The sequence below is a fragment of the Heteronotia binoei genome, chromosome 21 (genome assembly GCF_032191835.1).
Source record: "Heteronotia binoei isolate CCM8104 ecotype False Entrance Well chromosome 21, APGP_CSIRO_Hbin_v1, whole genome shotgun sequence".
Classification (NCBI taxonomy): domain Eukaryota; kingdom Metazoa; phylum Chordata; class Lepidosauria; order Squamata; family Gekkonidae; genus Heteronotia; species Heteronotia binoei.
In genome coordinates this window covers 37,416,254-37,443,833 of record NC_083243.1, presented here as the reverse complement: position 1 = coordinate 37,443,833, position 27,580 = coordinate 37,416,254, and the positions used below count along the sequence as shown (strand labels likewise).

At 42.8% G+C, this 27,580-nt stretch overlaps 1 protein-coding gene across 5 annotated transcripts in view; it reads left to right on the top strand.

Moving 5' to 3' along the window:
- UNC79 (unc-79 homolog, NALCN channel complex subunit) overlaps positions 1-27,580 on the top strand; it is a 160,987-nt gene that overhangs the window by 43,480 nt on the left and 89,927 nt on the right. For 4 of the 5 annotated variants that reach the window (XM_060261829.1, XM_060261828.1, XM_060261827.1 and 1 more), the window contains exons 11-24: positions 214-242; positions 1,106-1,335; positions 5,428-5,599; positions 8,313-8,543; positions 8,749-8,939; positions 9,843-9,966; positions 11,020-11,160; positions 11,963-12,229; positions 14,733-14,960; positions 18,178-18,319; positions 20,451-20,530; positions 21,777-21,925; positions 22,527-22,684; positions 26,259-26,440. In XM_060261829.1, coding sequence (XP_060117812.1) covers positions 214-242; positions 1,106-1,335; positions 5,428-5,599; positions 8,313-8,543; positions 8,749-8,939; positions 9,843-9,966; positions 11,020-11,160; positions 11,963-12,229; positions 14,733-14,960; positions 18,178-18,319; positions 20,451-20,530; positions 21,777-21,925; positions 22,527-22,684; positions 26,259-26,440 — 2,324 coding nt within the window. The remainder of the gene's footprint in view (positions 1-213; positions 243-1,105; positions 1,336-5,427; positions 5,600-8,312; positions 8,544-8,748; positions 8,940-9,842; positions 9,967-11,019; positions 11,161-11,962; positions 12,230-14,732; positions 14,961-18,177; positions 18,320-20,450; positions 20,531-21,776; positions 21,926-22,526; positions 22,685-26,258; positions 26,441-27,580) is intronic. The other variant, XM_060261830.1, reaches the window with a different exon arrangement.

The following is a 27,580-nucleotide window of genomic DNA, read 5'->3' as shown; positions in this document are numbered from 1 at the left end:
TTTACAAGACCTCAAATATGAGAGGAGCTCTGTTTATAGCATTACTTCTCTTTTACTTAACAAAAAAGACCCAGCTGTAACACAATCTCACCATCCTAGAATTACATTTTCTTTCACACTTTTAAAAAGTCCCTTTCAGATCAATCCATCTAATACGTACAATACAGGAGTGATTGTAACAGCTTTGATATTCCATTTACCTTCCCCTTACAGCTGAAATTTCTGCTATATGTCAAAAGAAGGTAAGACTGCTCCATATGTGTGATGGAACATCATCATTCAGAATTTGTGTCTGTGATTTCATCTCATCGTCACGTGCCGTGCAAAATTTTTCATTTCTGTGTCGATCATTGCAGCAGCTGAGAAGAAATTATGGTTCTTTAGAAGGAGAATTCATTGAACATTACTGAAATATGTGGATGTTGCTGTACTTTTGATTGTTTGGGGTGGATATTCAGCATACAGTTTTGTTGTCATTGATTTGACTTTGTACACTTCAGATTGAGTGCATTCTAGACATGATTACTTCTACACAAGGTCTGTAGAAATGAAGGCAGATTTCAAGGATAATTTAAGACCTAGGAAAAAAACCCTCATAATTCAGTATATGGAAGAATACATATGGTGGCATGTGAAGAGATAACCTGAGGAAAACAGTGCTGGGAGGAATGAGTTAACCTCCTGCCTCCCTTTGTCTTGATCCAATCATTTTCACTCAAGGGCTGCTCTTAACAGAATCTTAAAGAGCTGGCAGATCTGATTGTAGTTCTTGAACATCTGAATGTATGTCATCCATCTCATTTCACAGCCCTTTTATCATGAAAAGAGGCCAAAACAGAAGGAACAGAATGTGTCAACGAGGACAAATACGGAGCCTGGTTTTTTTAAATTGTTGAACCTGACTTGAACAGAATGGCAACCACTAATTTTCCTGTTGACCCAGCTTTTATACTCTGCTTCCATGCACCCTCTGGTCCTTCTACCAGCTGCCTTCCAACCCATTCTGAGGGAATGAATTATCTGTTTGTGGTTAATTCTTTGAGTGTTAATTCATGGATTCCTCCTTCTGTCCACTCATGGTTTAATTACATGTATTTCTTTCCAGAACTGCAGCTCGCATGTGAGGAGGGCTGTTGTTACATGCTTTTCGGCTGGCTGCTGTGGTCGCCATGGGAACAGGCCAGTGCGCTATTGTAAACGATGCCACTCAAACCATCACAGCAGTGAAGTTGGGGCAACTGCCGAGACTCATCTCTATCAGACATCACCTCCCCCCATTAACACTCGAGAGTGTGGGGCAGAGGAGCTTGTTTGTACTGTGGAAGCTGTCATCAGGTAATCTGCTCAAGAGAAATTAACGCACAGAAACAAGTTGTATTCCTCTGTCTCTCCTTTATGCATGTTACATTCAGGTAAAAATTGTGTTGTATGCATAGGTTAATTTTCTCAGGCCCTTCTGAGGTACTCGGGATATGAGGAATTGCCAGTAAAATGGCTGGATGAAACCCTGAAAGCTGTATATTTTAGCCATTCCATTTTAGACACATATTTCCATATTAAAGCTATATATTTTAGTCATTTCATTTCCAAACACATATTAGAAATAATTGAAATTAGGACTGGAACTAGGGTTGCTAGGTCCAATTCAGGAAATATTTTGGGACTTTGGGGGTGGAGCTGGGAGGCTTTGCCTTTTCTTAAAGATAAATAAATTAAAAAATGTAACAGTGCAGTTCTCCTGAATACAGTCTTCATTTTTTCCTCCTCTTTTTTGCATTTAAATGGTTCCACAGCAGCTGCACTTCCACTACAATGAAAGTGAACTCTCTCTCTCTCTCACACACACACACTCACTCACTCACAAAGCAACCAAAATAAACCGTTTGCATGCCCACACTTCTGTGATCTCCCTGGGCCAATGGTGTAGGTAGCTTTACTCACCAGAGTTGCTGAATGTAACAATCTGCTGTATTTCAACCAATTTATGGAGAGAGAGAGAGAGAGAGATCTAGGGTGTGCAGTTTTCCTCTATCCCGTACTCAGATTCTAGTTAACTCTTTACTGTCCCTTTTATTACACAAACAGCTTCTGAAAGGAATGCAAAACGGGCTCTCTGGCTTCATCTCTCTCACACACATGTCGCTTTTCCTCCTTACCCCCCCTGCTGCTTCAGTTTCACTGAGATTTAAAGGCACACACACACCCCTTTCAAAACAAGCAGTTGCAAGCTTCTGAACCTGCCTGAGATCTAAAGGCATATGGTAGCTGTTGGGGTGGGGAGAAGCCTGCAAAACTGGGGAATTCCTTGCAGGAACCTGGGACTGGCAAACCCATCTGGCACCTAAACATTGTTTCATTGGCTTCATTTTGTACTTCAGCTAATATATTGAAAAAGAAAACAAAATGTGGTGTTTTGCCATGTAAATACTGTTTGTGTGTTTTATTTCTATGTTTTAAATGTACCTGGCTGTGTTCTAAAATGTAGGCCTTTAGATTAAGAAAGGGATGGGGGCTGGAAGGTTGAGTGAGGTGCTGTAGGATGAGAAATCTGAGCTCATTGTGGAAGTTATTAGTCTGAGTTGCAAGTTGAGAAGTTGAGCTTTGTGGAAATGATTGACCTAAGTAGCAAGTGAAGAAGATAAGGTCTGCACAGAAGTTAGGAGCCTAAGTGGCAACTGAGGAAAATAAGTCTGCCTGGGCTACAAGTGAGAAAATATGTGTGGCTAGGCCTATTTAAGGAACCATTACGCTTTTGTACTTATTTGAGACCATTAAACTTATTAACCATACAGAAACCTTTCACCTGTTTATAAATACATTCTATTCATGTTTATGAAGAACAACTGTTTATTTTAGAGTAAAGGATACCCTTTTACATCAGAGCTACCCCTATGTGCTGACTGTTTTGTCATTCTATCAAATATAACTAAACCATCCTGTTCTTTGGGTTGAGTAAGAAATCTAAAGTGAGAACCTTTGATGGTGGTGAAAATAAGGAAGGCAAGGAGGCAGCTTAACACACATCACCTCAGAACACTAGAGAGAGGCGCCTTTACAGAGGTTATACATAAAGGGGTCATATAAAAAGGGAAAACACATTACACCAAAGCTCACATAGACATAACCAGCAGTCTATAGAATAAAGGCCATGTGGCCCAGAACAAACATTTTCTTTATTACAAAAATCTTCATGAGGGAGTGAGGCTTTTTGACCCTCCCTCCGTACTGTTCTTTCCCCCTCAAAACACCACCTCCAACACGTTTTTGCTGCCACTGGGGGAAAATACGCTCCCACTCCCATTGGAGATAAAAGCATGTGAACAGAAAGCTGCCTCAGACGGTCCATTTGTTTGATACTGTTCATTTGAGTTGGCAGCAGCTCAATCAGGTCTCAGCCATGGCTCTCCCCAATTTGAAGTCTGAAGTCACAGCTCACTTTCTTAATCACAGTTCTGCAATAAGAACATAAGAGAAGCCATGTTGGATCAGGCCAATGGCCCATTCAGTCCATGTCACACAGTGGCCAAAAAACCCAAGCGCCATTAGGAGGTCCAACAGTGGGGCCAGGACACTAGGACATCAGGACAATATCTCCCTAGAACCTTGGAGGTCGGAATTTGTGGAGGGGAAGAAAATGGGTTAAAAAGCCTCACTCCTTTTTGGCCTCTCCATCAAAATGGTAGCCCCAGCATTTGCAATCTACAAAAGGAAAAAAAAGAGCATAATTGTCAATGGAACTGGTAGTTTTCCCTTTCACTGTGCTATTCAGAAGATACTGAATAAGTAGAGAAAGACAATCTATTTCATTTAGATTAACAGTATCAGATTTAAACTGGCTTCTTTTCTACTGTATTCTGGACAGTCTCCAGAATTGTTTTCTGTTGCTGTTACCTGAGAGCTTTTTCTGCCCCATGTGGAACTGTTCTGGCTGTTCTGCAGGAATGTATCAAAGCCTGCAATGTTTTGTTTATGTACAATTGGCAGGGCCATGCTTGTGTAACCCAGCTGAGCCCTGGCTAAATAAATCCCTTTCCTAAATTCCTTTAAGTGGAGTATTGGGAGTGGTTCAAGTCAAGAAAGACAGCATCCTTTGTGGCTTGTCAGGCAATTATGAAATTTCTTCAAGGTGATATCCAAGACAGTACATTTTCCAAAATAACATAATTTATCATAAACTTGAAAATGTAGCAGTTTAGCAGCCACATGTATAGTGGAGACACTAGAGCTATGAACATAACAAACTTTGTAAACAGAGGATCTTCAGCACCCTTCAGAATGGGTTTTCTGAACAGGGGCCAATCCTACATGTGGAACCCAGTAAAACAAAGAAAAGGAAATCCAGAGTATTTATTTCCTTCTGCTGCTTCTAAGTGCTGGATGCTTTATCTTTAGCTTGGACCTGCAAAGAAATTAGCAGTTCCCTCCATGTAAGTTCCAGGCCCTCTTTCCCACTTCTGACCAGACTGGCTTACAAAGTAAAGAGCTTGGGGGTTTTTTTTGCTGTCAAGTCAGTCAGCTGACTTATGGTGACCCTGTAGGGTCATTCAAGGCAAGAGACATTCAGAGGCGGTTTACTGTGGCCTGCCTATGCATCATGACCCTGGTATTCCTTGGAGGTCTCCCATCCAAATACTAGCCAGGGCTAACCCTGCTTGGCTTTCAAGATCTGATGAGATCTGGCTAGCCTGTCCTATCCAGGTCAGTTATATACACCTTTTAACAGTATCTTAACTAAAAGACAACCAATAACTTGAGACCCCTTTCTTAATAATACCTCCTAAGAAGAGGAGATTTGAATTTGCAACTTCTGGAAGTGATACTCTAGAATTCACTCAAAGTCACAGAGTCTTGGGTAAACTATAGAGTGTTGCATGTACAGAATGATATCACTACTGGTTTTATGCCAGAAGTGATATCATGCATTGGTGTGGACAGGAGTCACTTTGTAGAAAAATAGGTGGTGGAGCTCATCCAGGGATTGTTATGCAGCTGCACCTACTATTCAATGGACAAGGTGGGGAGGAGGAGGGGGAACCCTCAGAAAGGTTCAGGAGCTGTGCTCCTGTGAGCTCCTGCTGAATTCAAGGCCTGGGTGTGGAGCTGAACACCTCCCATCTCCTCCTAGCAGCCTGTTGAGCGGCAGCAGCAGATTGGGGATCCAGGATGCCGCCCTCCCCATGCCCACTACCTGTTCTTAAAATTCTGTAAGTGCCCGCAGGTTCAATAAGCTTGCAGGTTAGAGGATCTAAGAGAAATGGTTTCAAATCGCCACTCAGCTTAGTTCAGTCATTCTCTTTCTCAGACTAAACTCTCTGTCAGGATCACTGAAATTACAGAAAGGCTTGACAAAATAGCCCTCAGCAACTTGGAAGAAGATGGATAGATGGGAGCATGAATTCATAGAGTCCCCTTGCTTTTGTTTTATAGCTTGTTGAAAGAGGCAGAGTTTCACGCGGAACAAAGAGAGTACGAACTCAACCGGAGGAGACAACTGGGCCTCTCCTCTTCACATCATTCATTGGACAACACTGACTTTGATAACAAAGATGATGACAAGCATGACCAGCGCCTCCTGAGCCAGTTTGGAATCTGGTTCTTGGTAAGTGTGCTTGGCTGTTTCTCATTTCTCTTTCTCCCCTCTTCTTTCAGTTCTACAGACATTTTCATTATATCTGAGTTATTTTGAAGGACCAGCTCTTTCCATATTGCCCAGCCTGTCATTTAAGATCTGCCTTCCAGTTCTTGTTGTCTGTGCCCCCCACTGCAGAGGCGAGGAGTGTAGAAAACAGACACAATACACAGGACTTTTTCAGTGGTGGCACCTCAGATTTGGAATGCCTTCTACTTTGAGGCATGCCTGCCTCCTATCTTACTCTCTTTTAGGTGCCAGGCTTTTAATTTAGGGGTTTTCGCTTTTTAAAATTGTTTTTTTTTTACAGTCTGCTTATAGTCAGAGTGAGGACAGTTTTATGAAGATACTTTTGGCTACTAAATATTTAACATTCTGGCCAGCTTTTTAATGGCTGGGTTTTTATGGTTTGATAATTTTAATGACTTTTTGCTCTCTCGCTTTCTCTTTTTTAGCTTGTAAGATACCTTGAGAAGTCTAGGACTAGGTCTACCTTGAGCAAGTCTAGGACCACCTTCATCATATCTAGGACTTACAGAACTGACCTTAGAGAGGAAGCCTTTTCTAAATAAATATGTGGAATTTATTGGAGAGCCCTGCAACCTAGAGTAGTAGAATTTAAAAGAGTTTGATAATGTACAGATGGCAGTTTTTCAAGACATTCCCTTGTGACACAAGTTCTAGTAGCGCTAGTAGCATTAGAAAATGAACCCATATTGGGATAATCAGAGCTTTTTTGTAGCAGGAACTCCTTTGCATATTAGGCCGCATCTCCCTGATGTTGCCAATCCTCCAAGACTTTACAGGGCTCTTGTTACAGGACCTACTGTAAGCTCTTGGAGAACTGGCTACATCTGGGGTGTGTGGCCTAATGTAAAAAGGAGTTCCTGATACAAAAGAAATCCTGGGGAGAATCAGTGTATACACTGCTGGCAGTGACAGCTCTATCACACATTCTTAAATTTCCAGAAAGTTATTTCATTTCTGCTGCATGGCCCGATGCAATGCATGTTCAGCTTGTAACTGCAGTGCCTGTATTCAGTAGGGGTTACTGAAAGAACATGTGATCATTACAGCCTTAGTAACACAAATTGGAAGGTTATACACATGGGAATAGAAAAGTCAGGAATGAAGGAACATGAGACATTGGATGACTCTGATTCATCTGAATATCAAGATTCATGTCATGAAACTGGAGAGTCAAATTGCTGAGCTCTGTGAGAATAGCAGATTATTAATATCCCAAGGGAGGAAAAATTGGTATGCTTAAAATAAGTCCACATTACACAGCCTTGATTTTCTGGGAAAGGCTGGACAGATAAATAGAAAAGTTGGTTTCACCCATCATGTTGCAGCACAAGATTATTTACAAAACTGAAAATGTCTTCCAATTTCCAAGCATCAATAATAGCCCAATCCACAGCAGAGGATGAGTTTTCAACAATTTTAGATGAACTTCAATCAAAACATGGGCCAAAACAACCCCTTTAGGGATGCCAGTCCCCAGGTGGGGGTGGGGTGGTGGATCCACTGATTTCATGGGCTTCTGCCTGCTGCCAGAGAACTGGCATTTTAAAAAAATACTTGCAAAAGAAACATAATTTAAGATAAGCTGGTGGATGTACATACTGGTTCCAGGAGAAGGGCTCATACCTTTTCTTGGCTGCGTGGGTCTCTCTTTCCCCTTCAACACAGCGTTGGGTAGTATAAGAACACAAAAAGCACCTGACGATCAGACCAGTTGTTCATTTTGTTTGGCAATCTATGGCTTTTCTGCATTCTCGTTTTCCTCACTTGTAAGTTCTTAACCTTTTTCGCACACAGCTTACCTCGCAGTCACAATCCTGTTCCCTCCGCAGCGTCTGTCGGATTTCCCACCATCTGCGGTGGAGTTACAGGAAGTGCCACGGCTTTTGCGTAGCAAACGTAAACTGGGTTTTAGCGGTTTACGTTTGCTATGCAAAAGTTGCGGCACTTCCTGTAACTTCGGCGCAGATGGTGGGAAATCCTACCAGACGCTGCGGAGGGAACAGGATTGTGACTGCAAGGTGACCTGTGTGCGAAAACGGTTGTTTTGAGGTTTTCCCCTGTTTTGCAATTGTTTTGCTCCATCTAGTGGTCAATTTGAAATTACATTTTTTAAATGTCCAGTATGTCTCCCTGCAGTTTTAAACTGCAATTTTAATTCTGGATATAAACTGATATAATATCAAATCGATCACTAGAGGGAGCAAAACAAGTGCAGATCAAACCCCTGTCACAAGCGACCATTATGGCTAGGGATAAGACTAAGAAGTTGTAAATGACTCTGTTTTTGTTGTTGTTTTGCCATCATGTCACAGCTGACTTATGGTGACTCTGCAGGGTTTTCGCAGCAAGAAATCTCAAAGATGGTTTGCCCACTACCTGCCTTTGCGTAGTGACCCTAATATTCCTTGTGGTTTCTCATCCAAATACTAACTTAGCATCTAAGATAGGATGAGTTTGGGCTATCCAGGTCAGAGCTAAAAATGCTACATGCTCTCTCTCTTAAAAAAAAAAAAATAGACATAAATCTTTCCCCAGAGATTTATATCACTTATCCCTTCCCCATGGTCTCCATTACTGGTCTTTTTCTCTTGTTACTCTCGGTGCAACTTGCAAAAACAGAGGTTCTGAAATCCAAACCAAACCTGTTTTCTAGGTGAGCCTCTGCACTCCTAGTGAGAACACTCCCACAGAGAGTCTGGCCCGACTTGTCAGCATGGTCTTTCAGTGGTTCCATTCTACAGCATACATGATGGATGATGAAGTCGGCAGCCTAGTGGAGAAACTCAAACCCCAGTTTGTCACCAAGTGGCTGAAGACGGTGTGTGACGTGCGCTTTGATGTCATGGTGATGTGCCTCCTTCCTAAACCGATGGAATTTGCAAGGGTGAGAAAATTAGCCATGTCTTTTTTGTAGAGGCGAAGCACTAATTTGGCAAAAATTGAATGTATGAATATTGGACGTGTCCAGTTATGCTTGAGTTTTGAATTGAGAAATGAGAAAATGAAATGTGTGAGTGAGCCATTGTAATCCTGCCTTGTTTTGAAAGAATGAGTCATTAATGAACTGTTTTTCCTGGAATTGCCCTCAGGTGGGTGGATACTGGGACAAGTCCTGTAGCACCGTGACACAGTTAAAGGAAGGGCTGAATAGAATTCTGTGCTTGATCCCATATAATGTAATCAACCAACCTGTGTGGGATTGTATCATGCCTGAGTGGCTGGAAGCCATCCGGACTGAAGTTCCAGACAATCAGCTTAAGGAATTCAGGGAAGTCTTAAGGTGAGTCAGAACAGATGGGAACTTTTCAATTTTTGTACCTGAGCTCCAGTAATGAATGACAGCTTTCATAAACTGAAGGCTTTAGGTTTCAGATTCGTCTGGTTTAAATATCAGGAAGTTCAAATGCGGAGCAAAAATCCATTTGCCAAGTCCCAGGTCTTGACTGACTCCCCAGCTATCTCTTTGGTGCTGGAATGTCAGTTGTCAAACTTACAAAGGAATACTACCATACAACAGAAAGCTTTTTGGAGGCTGTTGAAACCTTTGCACTGTAACTGATCCATGCAAGTTTTTTCCAGTTCACACCCTAACCTGCCATAGTATAGCACATTGTTTTGGGAAAGGGAGGGGAGCTTGGCTCACAGGCTATATATTTGCATTAGCTTTTTTAATTTCTACCATGAACGTAAGAACATAAGAGAAGCCATGTTGGATCAGGCCAATGGCCCATCCAGTCCAACATTTTGTGTCACATGGTGATCAAAAAAACAGGTGCCATCAGGAGGTCCACTAGTGGGGCCAGGACACTTGAAGCCCTTCCACTGTTGTTCCCCCTCCCAGCACCAAGAATATCACTGCCCCTAATAGAGAGTTCCATCTATACCCTGTGGCTAATAGCCACTGATTGACCTCTGCTCCATATGTTTTATCAACAAGAGCTCAAAATGGCTTACAATTAAAATCTAAGATCAAGAAAGTGGAAGATCAATTGTTTTGGTTTATACAAGTATCATTCCAAATGAGTAAAGGAAACCCATTAGACTAACTTATATTTGGCTTATGTTGACATAGACCTTGGATATAGTACAGCACAGAGACTTTTCTTTAAGGATTAAGAGTTTTGCCTTTCTTGAACCTTATGAAAAGTACTTGGTGATCAGCCTTCATGTTTTAATATTGCAGCAAAATGTTTGACATCGAGTTGTGCCCACTTCCCTTTTCCATGGAGGAGATGTTTGGCTTCATAAGCTGCCGGTTCACAGGGTATCCTTCTTCAGTGCAAGAGCAAGCTTTGCTGTGGCTTCATGTGAGTGTCACTTTTACCTAGTGTGTCGTGAGGAAGCAATTGCAGCCCACCCTGAAGGAGTTGAAGCCTCCAGATGCTCTTGATGTTGTTTGAGACCTTCTTAAAATCTGGACCCCTTAATGCTAACTGCCCTTTAGAGCTGCCTTTTCAGGCAGAGATTAGGTGGCTTGGTAAATCCATTGCTATGCTGTGCTTTAGCACAGACAAGCTTTCCACCCCCAAATTGGCAAAGCTACTCATGTGTTTCAGAACGACTCCCAGCCATAAATGTGCAAAAACTGGTTCATGTGAGTCAAGCAAGGATGTGAAGCATTTCCTTGTGTTGGCACTTGGGCTCTAGTCACAGAATCATAGAGTTGGAAGGGACCTCCAGGGTCATCTAGTCTAACCCCCTGCACAATGCAGGAAACACAAATACCTCCCCCTAAATTCACAGGATCCTCATTGCTGTCAGATGGCCATCTAGCCTCTGTTTAAAAATCTCCAAGGAAGGAGAGCCCACCACCTCCTGAGGAAGCCTGTTCCATTGAAGAACCACTGTAACAGTCAGGAAGTTCTTCCTAATGTTGAGCTGTGCCCAGCTCTGGTTCTGTTGGACACCAGGGCACAGTATGATGATGTTCATTTTATATGTTACGCACTATACTGGTCTAACCTGAAATATTTCTTGGTTGGAAAAAGGAAGCATCCTTGAGGGGCCCAGGAGGACACCATCTCATCTGGCTTGGCTCTGACATTCTTTTGCTGGAGATGGCAGGGATGGAACCTGAGCTTGTGTATTCTGTCACTAATCTACCTCCAGGCTATAAAGTTTTGGGTTTATATTGAACTGTTTGGTGCCACCAGGGGTGAAATTCTAGCAGGAGCTCCTTTGCATATTAGGCCACACCCCCTGATGTAGCCAGTCCTCCTGGAGCTTACAAAAAAGAGCCTTCTAAGCTCTTGGAAGATTGGCTCCATCAGGGGTGCGTGGCCTAATATGCAAAGGAGCTCCTGCTAGAATTCTACCTCTGGATCCCACAGATCTAAGAATCTCTCTGGCTTTGTTTTCAGGTGTTATCTGAATTAGACATCGTGGTTCCTCTTCAGTTGCTGATCAGCATGTTTTCAGATGGGGTTAATTCTGTGAAAGAACTGGCGAATCAGAGGAAGTCAAGAGTCAGTGAACTAACTGGGAATCTTGCAGCACGAAGGGTAATACATTATCCATGTATTTTTTCCAGTCAGAGAGAAAGCACGTCCCTCACAAAAAATGATGGACATGATCCAATATGTTTAACTGTAAAAATAAGTGAGGCTGAATGCACACCTGAACATTTAAAAGTGTAATACTGACCACACATCCTGAGAAGTAGTCTCTTTTGAATGCAGTGGGATTTAATTTTAAGTAGCAGTTCTTTTTATTCTGATATGATCTTGGTGCACCTGACTTTTCCAGTGTGTGTCCAATAACTGTTCCCTTTTAAAATATTTTATCAGGTCTTTTAAAGATGTTTAAAATAGTTTATCCAACTTTTTTTTAACTGGTCTCTGCTCTTTGGCAATATCACCTGCTTATGACTTCTTCCCTCCATGCTATGAAGTTCTTCATCTGCTGATTTCTGTAAGGAGAGGAGTAGGTCATGCTGGGGTTTTTTTAGTCAGTTGGCAACCATGCTGCCTGTGTTTCTGATTGTTCGTTTGTGTTATATTAAACAAGGATGCAAGAACCGGTTTTGGTTTAACAAAGCAAGAGTCAAGTGCACCTTTAAGACCAACAAAGTTTTATTCAGAATGTAAGCTTTCGTGTGCTAGAAGCACACTTCATCTTCTAGCACATGAAAGCTTACATTCTGAATAAAACTTTGTTGGTCTTAAAGGAGCAACTTGATTCTTGCTTTGTTCTACTGCTTCAGACCAACACGGCTGCCCACCTGGATCTATCTAAATAGTTTTGGTTTAGTGGGTGTTTTTTGCATTTTGATTGCATTTTAACAAATTCTGTTTACTTTTCCAGGTGAGCATTGCCTCTGATCCTGGACGCAGGGTTCAGCATAATACCCTGAGCCCATTCCCAAGTCCGTTTCAGAGTCCGTTCCGCAGTTCCATGCGCAGTCCCTTCCGTAGCCCATACAAAAACTTTGGGCACCCTGGAGGAGGAGGAGGTGGTGGTGGTGGTGGTGGAGGAGGAGGAGGAGGAGGAAGGACTATTGACTTTGATTGTGATGATGATGAGATGAATTTGAATTGTTTCATTCTGATGTTTGACCTCATCTTGAAACAGGTGACTGCAAAAGAAACATTCAGGGACTTAAAGTGCATCAGAAATGGATGTCACAATTGACCTACTTTATGATTGGAAGATTTCAGTTTTTCTTAATGATCCCCCAAATACCCAAAGTAACTATTGCTTTGCCAGTCCATAATTGGCCTTACTAGCATGCTGAAGCTATGTTCAATTCCTTACAGTCAGCTTAGATTTAGCTTCCTGTTTCTTATCTAAGGTTGTCAGCTATCAGCCAGCAACCAGTGGAAGAAGGAGTGGTGCAGGGAAGAGTTGGACTGATGTCACATTACTCTAGTGATGTCTCTTCCCATGAATATCCAGAAGGAACATCACATTGGCAATTGGGCCCAAACTCTGTGGTTTTCCACCAACACCACTTTACTAGTTATTTCCCCCCCACTGATTGGTGATAGGAAGAGAAGAGGAAAACCAGAAGGTCTCCATTACCATAATGGCCAGACGGTTGGGGTTTTTTACATGTTGAAAACATGGTGGATTCTGCATTTGCTAAGTGTGACTGAAACATATATAGCATATATAAAGGTAAAGGTAATCCCCTGTGCAAGCACCAGTTGTTTCCAACTCTGGAGTGACGTTGCTTTCAAAATGTTTTCATGGCAGACTTTTTTTTTATGGGGTGGTTTGCCATTGTCTTCCCCAGTCATTTACACTCCCCCCGCCCAACAAGCTGGGTACTCATTTTACTGACCTTGGAAGGATGGAAGGCTGAGCCAACCTTGAGCCGGCTACCTGAACCCAGCATCTGCTGGGATCGAACTCAGGTTGTGAGCAGAGCTTGGACAGCAGTACTGCAGCTTTACAACTCTGCCCCACTTTTAGCATATATACTGCCCACTTTTTAGCTCAGGTCAATGCAAGGAACAAGTATTTTGAATGTCAACCAGGGATATTGTAAATTGCATTTAATGGGTGGCTCAAGAAGTGACAAACATCCAATTAGGGGTTAGGACTGTAGCAACCAATCTAAACATCTGGCTTCTTGAAGTTCTGAATGCAATTCCTTCCAGCTTGGATTCAGGCTAAGAAGGAGCTGTGGCCATGTTTGGAGCTCCTATTGATTAAACAATTTTCAGGTATGCAGCAGTTCAATTTGGATTGGGGGAGGGTGTCTGAGCCTTTCTCCTGCACCATTTTCCTGATTTGAAACAGTCATAGGGAACCACTGCTTGCCTTGCTGGTGTAAATTTATGGGTACAAGAATGAAACCTCTCTCCCCAAGCAGCCAAATTGAACCCCTGCATGCATGCCTGAAAATTAAGAGCCAGTTTGGTGTAGTGGTTAAATGTGCAGACTGTTATCTGGGAGAACTGGGTTTGATTACCCACTACTCCACTTACAGCTGCTGGAATGGCCTTGGGTTAGCCATTGCTATCACAGGAGTTGTTCTTGAAAGGGCAGCTGCTGTGAGAGCCTTCTCAGCCCCACCCACCTCACAGGGTGTCTGTTGTGGGGGGAGAAGATATAGGAGATTATAAACCGCTCTGAGTCTCTGATTCAGAGAGAAGGGAGGGGTGTAAATCTGCAGTCTTCTTCTTAAGATGGTACACAGTTACCAAGAGTCCCAGAAACAGAAGCCCCAGTGCATGTCTGCTTTTTTTTTTTTGTCCCTCAGAGTAGACAGCACAGGACTAGATCAGCCTGTTGTCTGACTGGCTAAAAGACATCATTATAGAGCCAAAGGCAGCAGAGGGGGCACAGGAGCAGTGCCCCCTATAGAATCTGCAGCACCCCCACCCAGTCTTCCCTAATCTTTACCTTTCAGGGAAAGGGAAGATTGGGTTTGGGTGCTATAGATTCTATAAGGGGCATCACCCCTGTGACCCCCCCTTTGCTGGCTACAGCCTTGCATTGTTATATGTTCAAGAGGGCTTTGTGCAAAAGCAATCAGTGTGCTAGCTGTAACCCAGGAACTATCTTTTCTGTTTCTGAATTTGTCTTTCTGGTTATTCTCCCTGTGTCCTTCTAGAACCCTCCCCCCCCCCCCCCTTATATAAGACTGTGACTTTTTCAACTATTAGCCCTTAGAAGCTGCTTGACAAGACAATTTATTCCCAGGGATTTTGTGCATGCTATGCAAATTTAAAAGGCCTAGAACTTTTGTCCATAAAGGAGAAGGCAACTCTAGCAGATGACTGCCTCTGGTTTTATCTTGTGTCAATGCTTGTTTTCACTCATGATCGATATTCCCTCTAATCTGTGGAGTCCTATGAGCAAAGATTCTACTTTGTGAGCTACTGGCAGGGCTTTTTTTGAGCAGGAATGCAGTTCCGGCTGGCTTGGCATCAGGAGGTGTGGCCTAATACACAAATGAGTTCCTGCTGGGCTTTTTGTGTAGAACTGCACAAATGAGTTCCTGCCATTTTTCCTGAGCTAAGACAAAAATGTGTGAGCTGGCAGCCAAAAAAATGGTGAGCTAGCTCACATTAACTCAGCTTAGAGGGAACACTGCTCATGATCCTCTTTGAAACTTGTTTTTCAGATGGAATTGCAAGATGATGGCATTACCTTGGGCTTAGAAAACAACATCTCTAAAGACATAATTTCCATCATATGCAATGTGTTCCAAGCCCCCTGGGGTGGCTCTCACACTTGCCAAAAAGATGAAAAGGCGACTGAATGTAACCTGTGCCAGTCTAGTATCCTGTGCTATCAGTTGGCTTGTGAACTGCTGGAGAGACTGGCCCCTAAAGAAGAAATTCGGCTAGTGGTAAGCGAGGCAATAAATGTCAGGGTAAAAATACTTGTGTCTACTGTAGACTCACATTACAGATTATATTTGTTATTAGTGCACATTCAACAGTGTAAAGTATGCACGTGAAACCCATATTTTTGCAAACACAGGAGAACAGTGCTGGATCAGACCAATAGTCCCATCTAGTCCAACATCCTGTTTCTCACAGAGAGCAACCAAATGCTCCACAAAGTAGGCCCACAGAGTCCAATACCTCCCTCTATTGCTTCCCCCAGCCTTGTTATTCAGAAGGCTGAACACTGAGGTTCCATTTAGTTATCACGCCTAATAGCCATGGATGGACCTATCCTCTATTAATCAGTCTATTCCCGCTTTAAGGCAAATAAAACTTGTGGCTGTTATCACATCACATAGTAGCAACATCTATAAGCCATTCTTTGAGTTAAGAAGTGCTTCCTTTGGCCTGTCCTGAACCTGCTGTCCATTAATTTCATTGGATGCTGGTGAGTTCCAGTATTATAGGTCTGGGGAAAAAAACCTCTTTTCCCAGTTTCTTTACATCATAATTCTATAAATCCCTATCATTCCCTTTCCCTGATTCCTCCCCCCGCGCCCCCCCAAACCATCAGCTTTTCCTTATAAAGCAGGTGCTCAACCCCCTTGGTTGCAATCATAGATACATGTCCCAGGATGTTGGAATGGGTTGTGGCACAAGCCATGTGAATAATGAATGTGAAATATGCAGTGGTAACCCTCAGAAACCCAGTGGAACTTCCATTGACCACGGTCAGCAGATAGTGAGCTTGTACTCATCCTTTCTAGTGAGAAGCTATGAGAGGGAAGAGGGATAGAATGAAACCTTTTCAGACTTTACGGTGTCATGTACGTGGAGCCTATCAACTATGCTGTACCCACGATCCCCCCCACTACAATACACATGGCTACTGTGTTATGTGAACAGGGGCAATAGATCAAAGCTTGAGTCCAGTGGCAACTTTAAGACCAACAAAGTGTAATTCTGGGTATAAGCTTTCATGTGCATGCACTGTTCTTCAGCTAGATGTATCTACAATGAACTTACAGCCTTGAGAGACAATGAATGCAAACACTGAAAAATCCACAGATACGTTAGTGCATATTGCAGCTGTTTCTACACGGTGAATATATGTGCTGCCCCTGTTCAAACATCATAGCAACTGCGTGTTATCAGGAGGATCTCAGATAGTACTGAGGCGGGATTTATTGTGTACATCTTTTGTACCCTCAGTAACTCAAACAACCTGTAGTTTTCAGAAACTCATACATATGAACAAATTAGGTTTCCAGGCTACACAGATAAACTTTATTAGACTCCAAGCTTTGGACAGAAGGCTTAAAATAGAGGTAGAAAGGCAAAGCAATTAGATAACATTAGTACAATTTCAGAATACAGTTAGAAAGCATTAATTCTATGAAAAGTCTAAGCCCCTCTTCTAGGGTTGCCAAGTCCAATTCAAGAAATATCTGGGGACTTTGGGGGTGGAGCCAGGAGACTTTGGGGGTGGGGGCAGGAGACATTGGGGGTGGAGCCATGAGCAAGGTTGGAACAAGTACAATTGAACTCCAAAGGGAGTTCTGGCCATCACATTGAAAGGGACTGCACACCTTTTCAATTCCTTCCCTCCATTAGAAATAATGAAGGATAGGGGCACCTTCTTTGGGGGCTCATAGAATTGCCCTCCCTGGTCCAATCCTTTTGAAACGTGGAGAGTGTTTTGAGGAAAGGCATCAGATGCTATGCTGCAAATTTGGTGCCTCTACTTCAAAGAACATCCTCCCCCAGAGCCCCAGATACTCGTGGATCAATTCCCCATTATTCCCTATGGGAATCGTTCTCCATAGGAAATAATAGAGTGCCCAGTAGACATTTGGAGAGGGCCTCCAAACTGGGGGATCCCCTGCCCTCACCTGGGGATTGGCAACCCTCCCTCCCTCTCTCTCTCTCACCCACACATATTTACTGGGTCTGGTTACTTGCTCTGAAAACGAAAGCAAAACAAATAGAAGCTGCTGCTGACCCTTCCCCATGAAGTGCTTCCTGTTTCCTGCTCAACTTTAAAGGCACACAAACAACAGAAACACACAAGCACTTTTTAAAACGGGACCTGTTTGCAGGTTTCTAAACCTGCCGGAGCTCTAGAGGTACATGGTGGCTGTGGGCGTGGGGCTTCCCCACCCCACCCCCCAGCGAGCAGGCTGGGGGCAGGGGGAAGCCTGTAAAACTGGAGGATCCCCTGCTGGGACCTGGGGATTGGGAAGCTCTTCCAGGGACTACACCCTATTAGTCTACAGTTTCATGGTTAGAGTCTAAGTCCCAAGTCCCGTTTTTTTTGGCATGACCAGCATAGAGACAGTCTCCTGTCTCTAATGCAGATCAGCAACTTCTGCGTGAAACACTTTCACAGCTTGTACATGCTCCCTTTCTTCACATGCAGTTGAGAGGCTCTTGGTATGCATCAGTGTAGTATTTGAAAAGGTCTGGCCTAGATCAGTGGTAGTACTTTTGGTGTCTCTTTTACTGAAGTGCAAGTGTTCATGCCAAAAATAAAAGGAGGATGTGCTAAGACTGCACAGTTATTAGAAGCAGATTGCTTGAAACCCTACAGTCCTCATCCAGCTAAACATATAAATGTTTAGTTTCAAAAAAGGCTCCCAGTTGGATGAGGAGCCATATGCACCAATGTTGCTTGATCCTGCTTATTGCCCTCTAAGGAAAAAAAAAATCAGTGATAGCACTCCTGTTAGGAACTGGAAGCAGCACATGGGCTGGATTTAATTCTCCCCGTGAAACAGCTTCTAGGCATGACTCCGGACTGAACAGGACTGTTTGGGTACATAGTGGAATCCCAGCCTGCAATACATTGAAGCTTTTTACATTTTTGGTTCTAAAGCTACTAAGCACGAGGATACAAAGATCAAATTAGCAGGTCCCTGTTTACAAGCTGTGGTTGCCAACACTCCTGGACAAAAGAATTTGCATCCCTTTAACAAAGGCTTAATGAGATGTTCTATACCGGGCAACGTTATTTACTTCAGCTATGGATTTCCATTCATTTACCCTCTCTTAAAGAAATGAGGTATTTTTCTCCAGATCTGATGGTAATCCTAGGTCAAACTTAAAATGTTTGGCCTAGAACATGAAAAGGTGGACATCCATCAAGAGATTAATATGACTCCTTGTTCTCTTCTAAAGGAACCTACAGATAACCTTGAGGACAGTCTTTTATACAGTAGACCGGAGTTCATTATAGGAACTGAAGGGGAAGAAGAGAAGAAATCAGCACCAAAGCATGGAGAAAACCCAGGAAACCACACAGAGACAACAGGAAATACAGGTAGAGTGGAGGTGGACGAGCTTGTGTTTCAAAACTGTTGCTTTTAGAGCCACCTAGATTTTATGGTGTTTATGAATGCCTTCAGTTGTCTTTTCAAACACTTGCAGTGCAAGATAAGAAGGACATACATTGGAATCAATGGGCTTAGAAGGGCATAAATCTACTTAAATATCACTGTTAAGGACCCAGCCTAAAGGTCTTTTCAGAAGTCCTGTTTATCCAGTTGATTGCAGCCTTAGTCAATGAATGCATTGACACTACACTAAATAATGCATTTTGCAACTGAATTTTTGCTGTTCTTACACAGTAAAAATCCAGTTGCAAAATGCCTGATCCTGCTTATTGCCCTCACAATTGTCCCTCATTCTCTCCCCTCAGGTTAAGAAAAAAAAAAAGTTTGGGTTTCACGAGACAATTATCAGCAGAAAACATATTCATTATGAGATCTCTTTCACTGAAGCACACAGTGTTCATTTTTTATGCAACTGTATATTTGAGAACCATGTTAAAAAAAAATCTAGAAAACTTACATGGGGACTTCCCCAACCATTGGTTATGGTATCATGAAGATGAGCCAGCATTTTACCTGCCTAGAGCCCTGCCTCTTATAGCACTTTAACAATATCAGATGACTCCCAGATGTGGTAAACTACAGTTTTGCTGTTTCACATATCACAGTCTTCACAATCATTCTGGAATTTTACCTAAAGTGAAATTCAAATCAGATTTGGGATCTCCTTCTCATGTGAAACATCTGGCGATGAAAACTGAAAAGAGTTTTGGTGGCAGTACTAACACTGTAAAAAGACAATTCTGCTCTGTCCTAATGTGACACTTAAAAAAATGATTTAAAGAAAAATCCAAAGCATTGAGAAAGTTCTCCTCAGGTGAAATATCTCAGAAGTATCAAGAGAAGTCTAAGTTTCAGTAACATTAACAAAAATTTCTCAGTTCTGTGCTATAATTTGCCCTGGGGTGAAGGGGAAAGATGGTGAAAGGTAGGGTTCCCCCCCACCCATTTTTGGGGACTGTTTTGATTGGTGAACCCACATTGTGATGAGGGTTGAGTAGATGAGAAGAGGTAAGTCCCTCTTCCCTGTGGGTGGCCCTAACTGGGTCACCCTAACTGGGTTCTTATGTGGATATTATCGTTTTAAAACTGTGGGAGGATCCAGTCCAGAATCTCCCAGCATCTCATCTGTTTTAACTTTGGGTATGACTCATATTAGATGATGCCCAGTGATTCAGTGCTACAAAGTAGTACCAAAAGGAAACTTCTAAACTAACATAGGACTTCAGTGGTGTACACTGTATGGCGGGCCCTGCGAGGAGGTGCGGGCCCTGCGGAACCTTGATCAGTTCCGCAGGGCCTGCAAGACCGCCCTTTTTAAGCGTGCACACCTGGACTGCTAAGAAGATCGGCAATTAAGGATCCGCCAATGCGGTTTGAAGACCTATACCGCTGAATAATTGTACTTACTAGATTGTTTTAATGCTGTTAAGTTAGTGTTTACTGTTTTATATTGTTAAATTTAAAGGCTTTTTAACCACTGTATGTTTTTATAAAATGTTGTTAGCCGCCCTGAGCCTGCCAAGGTGGGGAGGGCGGGATAGAAATAAAAAATTATGATGATGATGATGATGATGTATCTATGTATGTGGAATTGAGTTAGGAAAGCAGATGAAGGAATAACTCAACGACACAGGGGAAGATAGAGTGTCAGGGAACAGCTATAGGAAGTGACTCAGCAGAGTGAGTGTGTCCAGGAGATACATATTTGTTTAATATGTCCCTTATTGTTCCTGTCTGACTCTCAATTACCACTCTACCTGAAACACAGTGGAGTTACACAGCCAGTTAATAACACACACTTGTGGTGATAATTTTATCAGCTGAAGGGTTTTCTTACATTGGCAGGACCTCCCTTTCAGTTGTGGAAATGCCATTGTGTGGAGAGCCAGAAAGCTTCCAGGTCACTGAGCATAGTAAGGTGATTCCAAAATCATGAGAATGATGTGGTTCCCTGTATTATCCTAGAAATATTAAAACAACAATTGTAGAGTTGGTTCATGACTTCACTTATCTGTAACAAGAGGTTTGTGATCCTTTGTATATGTTGCTTTTCCACAGCCATAAAAAATGACACCGAGAGGAAATTCTGTTATCAGCAGCTCCCGGTGACGCTAAAGCTCATATACACAATATTGCAGGTAAAGTCTAATCTTTTTTGTTATTATTTGGGTTTGGGTTTATGGATTTGGTTGTGTGGAATAAGGCCATTTTGGTTTTGAATCTGTGCTCATGGGAGATACCTGGCCTTGGCAGCACTGCACATGAAAAAGGATAACAGGACAGCAAATTGAAGAAGAGTCAGCAGTGTAACGTAGCTGCCAAAAATGAAAAATGTGATTTTAGGCTGTGTTAATAGAACCGTAGTATCTAAGTCATAACAAGTAATGGTTCCCCTCTGTTCTATGCTAGCTAGACCTCATCTGGAATATTGTGTCCTGTTGTGGGTGTCAAGTTAAGGAGGTAGACAGATTGGTTCAGAGGAAGGCAGTCAAATTGGTGGAGTGTGAGGAAAACCGATCTTATGAGGAAAAGTGAAAGGAATTTGGTATGTTTATTCTGGAGCAGACTGAGGAAGGACATGCTTGTACTCTTTAGCTGCCTCAAGGGATGTTGCATAGAGGAGGGCAAGGGATTGTTCTGTGCCACTACAGAGGGCAAGGCTAGATCCAACACATTTCCCACAGGAAGGTAGATTGCAGCTGAATATATGGAGGGATTTCCTAATGGTTAGAGTAGTCTGACAATGCAACCAATTTCTTAGTTTGGATTACTTGCATTGAACAGGGGGGCTGGACTAGGTGACCTAGAAGACCTCTTCTAGCCTTAGTATTCTATGGTAATAGTTATTATTTATTAAGTACATTTTTATGCCATCCTTCCTCCAAGAAGATTGGGGGGGGTGTACATTGGTCTCTGCTCCTCCATTTTACCCTCACAAGAGCTCTCTGAGGTAAGTTAGGCTGAGAGAAAACAAGTGGTCCAAGGTCACATGAACACATGAAGCTGCCTTATATTGAATCAGACCCTTGGTCCATAAAAGTCAGTATTGTCTACTCAGACTGGAAATGGCTCTCCAGGGTTTTCACATCACCTACTGTCACCCAGCATGGTAGAGTGGGGATCTGAATGTGAGTTTCCCAAGTCTGGTGAAACACTTCAACCATGACACTAGTCTGGCTGTCTCCTAAGCTTTGGAGTGGTGAAAAATATGAGAGAGTGTTTTCTTTCACATACGAGGCTTAAATCACCTCTCTCTTGGGACTTATGTTACGTTAATGTCAGTTGTGTTTTTGATTGATGACTTGCTTTTCTTAGAATTTGTAGAATAAAGGCTTGTGGACTTTGGTTGGAATGAATGTGCTTGTTTTGTTTGCTTCCACACAGGAAATGGCTCGATTTGAAGAGCCAGATATCCTTTTTAACATGTTGAACTGCTTGAAGATTCTCTGTCTTCATGGGGAGTGTTTATACATCGCAAGAAAGGACCATCCCCTGTTCTTAGCATACATTCAGGATCATATGCTGATTGCCAGGTATGGGCTCTTAGTCAGCTGCTCGCTTTTGCAAAGCCAGTTGGATATTTGTAGGTGGCAACAGTGGTTACCATTATGTCTGAGTTTGGGGCAGAAGTCCTGAGCCCCGGATCATGGGTACAGCTGGGCTGGGGGTCAAAAGCAGGCATTTGAAAAATATACCATGGCCCCACCTGCTCTTGAGATAAATTTCCCAGTGAAAACAGAAGAGGTAACTAACAGGAAGCAGGAAATGATCATCTTGTCATGGGACCAATACCACCTCTAAGCTGTGGAGTCTTGTGAGAAAAAACTCTGCTTTGTGAGCTACTGGCATTAAAGTTGTGACCTACTGCATAAATTAGTTTGCTCTGGGGCCATTTTTCCTGAGCTAAGACAAAAATGTGTGAGCCAGAGGCTAAAAAACTGTGAACTAGCTCACACTAACTCAGCTTAGAGGGACCACTGCTTTGGGACCAAGATGTTGTGCCTTCCAGTAAGGAATAAGAACTCCCTGAAGTAGCAGGATCATTAGCTTCACCACACAGTTATATTGCCATTTTGTACATAATTTATGAAAAGCTGATGAACTGATGAACTTCGGTTGGCCTTTCTTCTCCAGCTTATGGCGAGTTGTCAAATCCAAATTCTCCCAGCTTTCTTCATTAGCGGTGCCTCTCCTTCTTCATGCTCTGTCACTTCCGCATGGAGCGGACATATTCTGGACAATCATCAATAGCAACTTCAACAGCAAAGACTGGAAGATAAGGTTTGAAGCAGGTATGTCTTTAATATTGTACTATTTTTTGCTCCAGTAAGAGTGCAGAGATCTCTCATTCATTCAGGATGTGTTTGGTACATGGTCACATCTCACCGATGCTGTGCTACTTCAGCCGATACTTCTTTTTACAGTAAGGATGGGTGGAGGATTAGGATAAAGTGAAACCATGGTACGTGTGAACTGTGGTGGGTGAGATGTGCTGATAAATGTGGCATTGGTTCTAATCAGTTTTCAACAGGTGTGAGGGAGAATGGAACATTTTCATCAACACAATTAATAACATCATAAATGGGAAGGCTCCAAAGAGTTTGTAATCTTATTGTATTAAAAAGCATCCCCGTGGAAACAGCTAGGCAACCATTGTATCTCCAGAATTTAAAGTGTTTCTAGGCTCAGCAAAAGCTTCAAAGCACTTAGAAGCAGGGGCAGGAAAAACAGATGAGTGCGTCAGAGGGTGATGCTTAAACCTCACCTTTTAGAAAAAATTATGTTCAGTTCTTGGCATCTCCAATGAAAGGATCTGAGGTAGTAGATGTGGGGAAAGATCTTTGCCTGTGATTGGAAAACTGCCTGTCAGAACAAGTGGGTCATCCCAAAGCAGAGGTCCTGGTGGTAGAACAGGCAGTTGGCATGTTTGTTTATTAATTATACTTATATCATGGTTTTTTGAGGAAAAATTCCTTATGACATATTAAAAACATTTTGACCATAAAGCCCTTATGGCATTTAAAAAATCAACAACCATATCCTTTCCCCCTCCTGAACAGGTCACTCTTCATTGCTGAATGAGTGCTGTATTTCTTCTTCTCGGGGGAGATGCCTTAGGTCCCAACTGGATGATACTGAGAGCCAGTGTGGTATAGTGGTTAAGTGCACGGACTATTGTCTGGGAGAACTGGGTTTGATTCCCCACTCCTTCACTTGCACCTGCTGGAATGGCCTTGGGTCAGCCATAGCTTTTGTAGGAGTTGTCCTTGAAAGGGCAGTTGCTGTAAGAGCTCTCTTAGCCCCACCTCCCTCACAGGGTGTCTGTTGTGGGGGAGGGGGAAGCAAAGGAGATTGTGATCGCTCTGAGATTCAGAGTATAGGGCGGGATATAAATCCATCTTCTTCTACTGTATCCTTGAGTCCTCCATGTAGACACAGCACCATTTTAGGTCCAGCCAAATTTGGAGGAGATGTGGTATTTTATTGTTTGGCCCTCAGTGGTTTGACAGCCAAGCAGGAAGGGGCCAGGTGCTGCTCTGTCACTGAAATAATCCCTGACAACTCTGGTGGAAACCTTGAGAATTCAAGCCTGAAAATAGGGTTGCCAGACCCCCACTTTTGCAGGGTGCTTCCCTGGCACTGGCCAGCTGGCACCCCCAAGTGGCCCAAAAGGCAACATGATGATATCACCCAGAAGCGATGTTATCACATTGCCAGTGGCACTCTAGTATTTGGCCAAAACTCTATGGTAAAATCAGCTACAAACCATAGAGTTTTGCCCAAAAACTAAAGTGTCACATTTTGAGTTTTGCCCAAAAACTAGAGTGTCATCAGTACGATGTCACTTCCGGGTGACAGAAGCTTCCAGAGAGGACCAAGGATTCCCCCACCAGCTGCCAAGTAGGAATTAATCAAAACAATGGACTGCAGTGTGGAGAATCCAAATAAAAATACACTGCTTTCAGGCACAACAGCACAACAATAAGAATATTTTAGCCAGTCATTTAAACAAAACACTAATTCCAAATATACATTCCCAATATATGGATACACAAATTCCAGAAATGAATTCCAAATATATTGACACATATATGGACAACGGTGGGTCGATTCAAAGTGTACCATTTTGATTCTTCATCAGGTCCAAGATGAATGGATAAATACATAGTCTTGGTATCACTTTGAAATGGGACTTTAAACCTGGACTCCAGAGAGCTTACAGGCTTAATAATTGCTATCACTTTTGGAGTGGGGCCAAAGCAGGCTCCAAAGAGTTTGTAATCTTATAAACAAAAACTTGTGTTTGTATGGGAATCACCGCAAACATTCATATGTAGCTGAAGCCTATGCTAATTACACAGGGAAAGATTCTCTCCCATATATTAGGAATGTATATTTGGAATTAGTGTTTTGTTGTGTATGACTGGCTGTCATTAAAATATTCTTATTGTTGTGTTATTGTGCCTGAAAGCAGTGTATTTTTAATTTGGGGCCAAGTAGGAATTGCCTGAGAAAGATTTCTGCCTGAGGCCATGGAGACTCATTGCCAGTCTGAGTAACGCCCAAGTGGAAAGCTGTTGACAGGGGCTGCAAGACAGGTAAGAATGGCAGCCCCAAACTCACTGTAGCTGGCAGGGGCTTAGCAGGAGCCCAAGAAGACCAGAACAGCAGTAGAAGATTCAGCATCAGATGTGGTAGCATTGCACCACAACATGAAGCAGGAGGCCAGTGGGGAGGAGGGAGAACAAGTAGCACAGACACCACTGGGATTGGGAGTGGTGAGGGAAAGCCAGCCTGGCCTACCTGGGAGGAATTTCCTCTCTGTCAGACCTCCCAGGCCAGCCAATCAGGGAGTGACAAGCAGCTCCAGGAGGGACCTGTCATGGAGAGAGCAGGGAGGAAGGAACCAGCTCAGTCCTGCTCTGACAGCTTGTCCCAGACCACGTAGAGGGCCAGGGATTGGGGAGGCTAGGGAAGAGGAAGCACCAAACCTAACCTGTGTAAGGCAGTTCCCAGAACAGACCTAAGAGGAAGCAATGGATCCTGATCCTAGTCTGTGAGAATAGATACCTCTGGGAGAGAGGGGAACCAGATGGTTCAACCTCCACCTCTCCCCATTCTGAGGCCTAGGGGTGGGTGGGCTGAGCAGCTGACACTCACCAGCTGAAGGGCAGGCCTCAGGGCTGGCCAGGGGGAGTGCCACACCTGGGGTAAAGCAGCTGCTAGTTTTATTTCTGAATACAGAGGGGTCTCTTGGTTTCAGTATCCTAGTCTGTGAAATGGGAAGAGTACCTGCCCATCTTGGAGGGTTTTATGGTAAGTATGCACAAGGACAGATTGTAAGGCACAAAAGCATAATGGAAGTGCTGTTGTAAATAATAAATGAAAATAAATCAGAGGCAAGTGGTTCATCATTGCTGGAACAAAACACAAACTTTAAACAGATAAAATGGAACAAATCCAGACCTATTTTCATATGGTTGTATGATAATAAAATATTATTATCATGGCCAGCAATTGTGTCTCTTCTAAAACATACGTCTTACTTGTGGATTACTACCCAAACCCCAGGACTTTACCTTTTAATGTTCTTGTCTGTATAGTCTCCATTTGTCATTAAGATTAACATTATTAACCTTATGGAACGTTTAGCTGGCCTTGCATCTGCTTTGAACTGCAATTCTATAAAACAATGACTGACACTGGTTATAATCCTGAATGTAATGTTAATCCAAAGGTGAACAAAGGGAAAATTCAGACTTTTAGATCCTCTTTCATAGGTGTGATGTTGCAGAGCTTAACTGTGCACTATTGTCTGAATTAAAGCAGTTTTTTAAAACTAAAAATCTTGGTCTTTGCAACCAGTGGAGAAAGTAGCTGTGATGTGTCGCTTTCTGGATATTCACTCGGTGACCAAAAACCACTTGCTGAAATACTCCCTGGCACATGCCTTTTGCTGCTTCCTGACTGCTGTGGAAGATGTCAACCCTGCAGTTGCCACCAGGGCAGGACTATTGTTAGACACCATCAAAAGACCGGCTTTGCAGGTAGGTTAATGTAGCAATAGGACTCTTGGGTATTTCCCACATTAGGACCATTGGCATTGAAGTGTATCACAAAAGGAGATATTTTCTAGGATGCCATGTGCCTGAAATAAGTATTATCATGAGCAAAACCAGAATATTTCCCAGCCATTTTCAGTTAAAGAGTACAGAAATACCCTAAAAGTCTGTTTAAAAGGACCAGTGGCATCTTTAAGACCAGCAAAGTTTTATTCAATTATGTTGTTGTGCTGCTTCAGACCAACATGGCTACCCACCTGAATGATGCAGACTGTAGGCTTTTTTTTGTTGTTGCCTGTAATGGAACAGTGTTAGGACAGTTCATCTGCACTTACAGGTGTGGTTTGTATTGGTTCCAATTGGGAACAGTTGGAATTGTGGCTCATGATAATATTATATCACTTCCCAACAGACCTCACAAGGTTGCATGTATGTAGGTGAGGCACAAACTATCCACAGCTCCTTTTTTTCAAATAAGCCTTTGCTCTTAAAATTCATTCTGTTGCCCTAAACTGTCCTCATGCTTATCTGATTCAGAATATTTGAAGGGTTCCAAATTTGATAATGCCATGTTTTAAAAAGCCTCATTCTCCTTGGCCTAATAGAAGTGCTTTAATTCCCATCTGGGTGGAAGTAAGATTAGACCTCAATGAAGGGTCAGGTTTTTTGTTTCACTGTGGGCCACACACTATTAAACGTAAAACAAACTGGGGAAGATATTTAAGTTTCTGCTTTATGCAGGGGGTTGGAATAGATGACCTAGGAGGTCCCTTCCAACTCTTTGATTCTGTGATTGTAACTAAGGTCATATATCAGGATAACAAACTTCTGTTTGTGATGGACTCAAGCACAGCCTATTTGCCATGTCTGCATGTTTCTTTCCCTTTTGTGTGGAGTGCTGTGGGGTCTGAAAGCAGCTACGTGAGCAACCTGAAAGGTTGCTGCTTCTCCACAAACCAGGATTCTAAATCTTGGTGAAATAATGGTTTGTAGGAAAGAGAGTTCAATTTGCCCAAGTGCCTGCATTTGGACGGCATGGCAGATTGGAGCTTGATTGAGGCTTCTCAAATCTTTTCCAGGCTTTCACTTGTGCTCTGCTCATGAGGGGCAAAAGGAGGGAGGAAG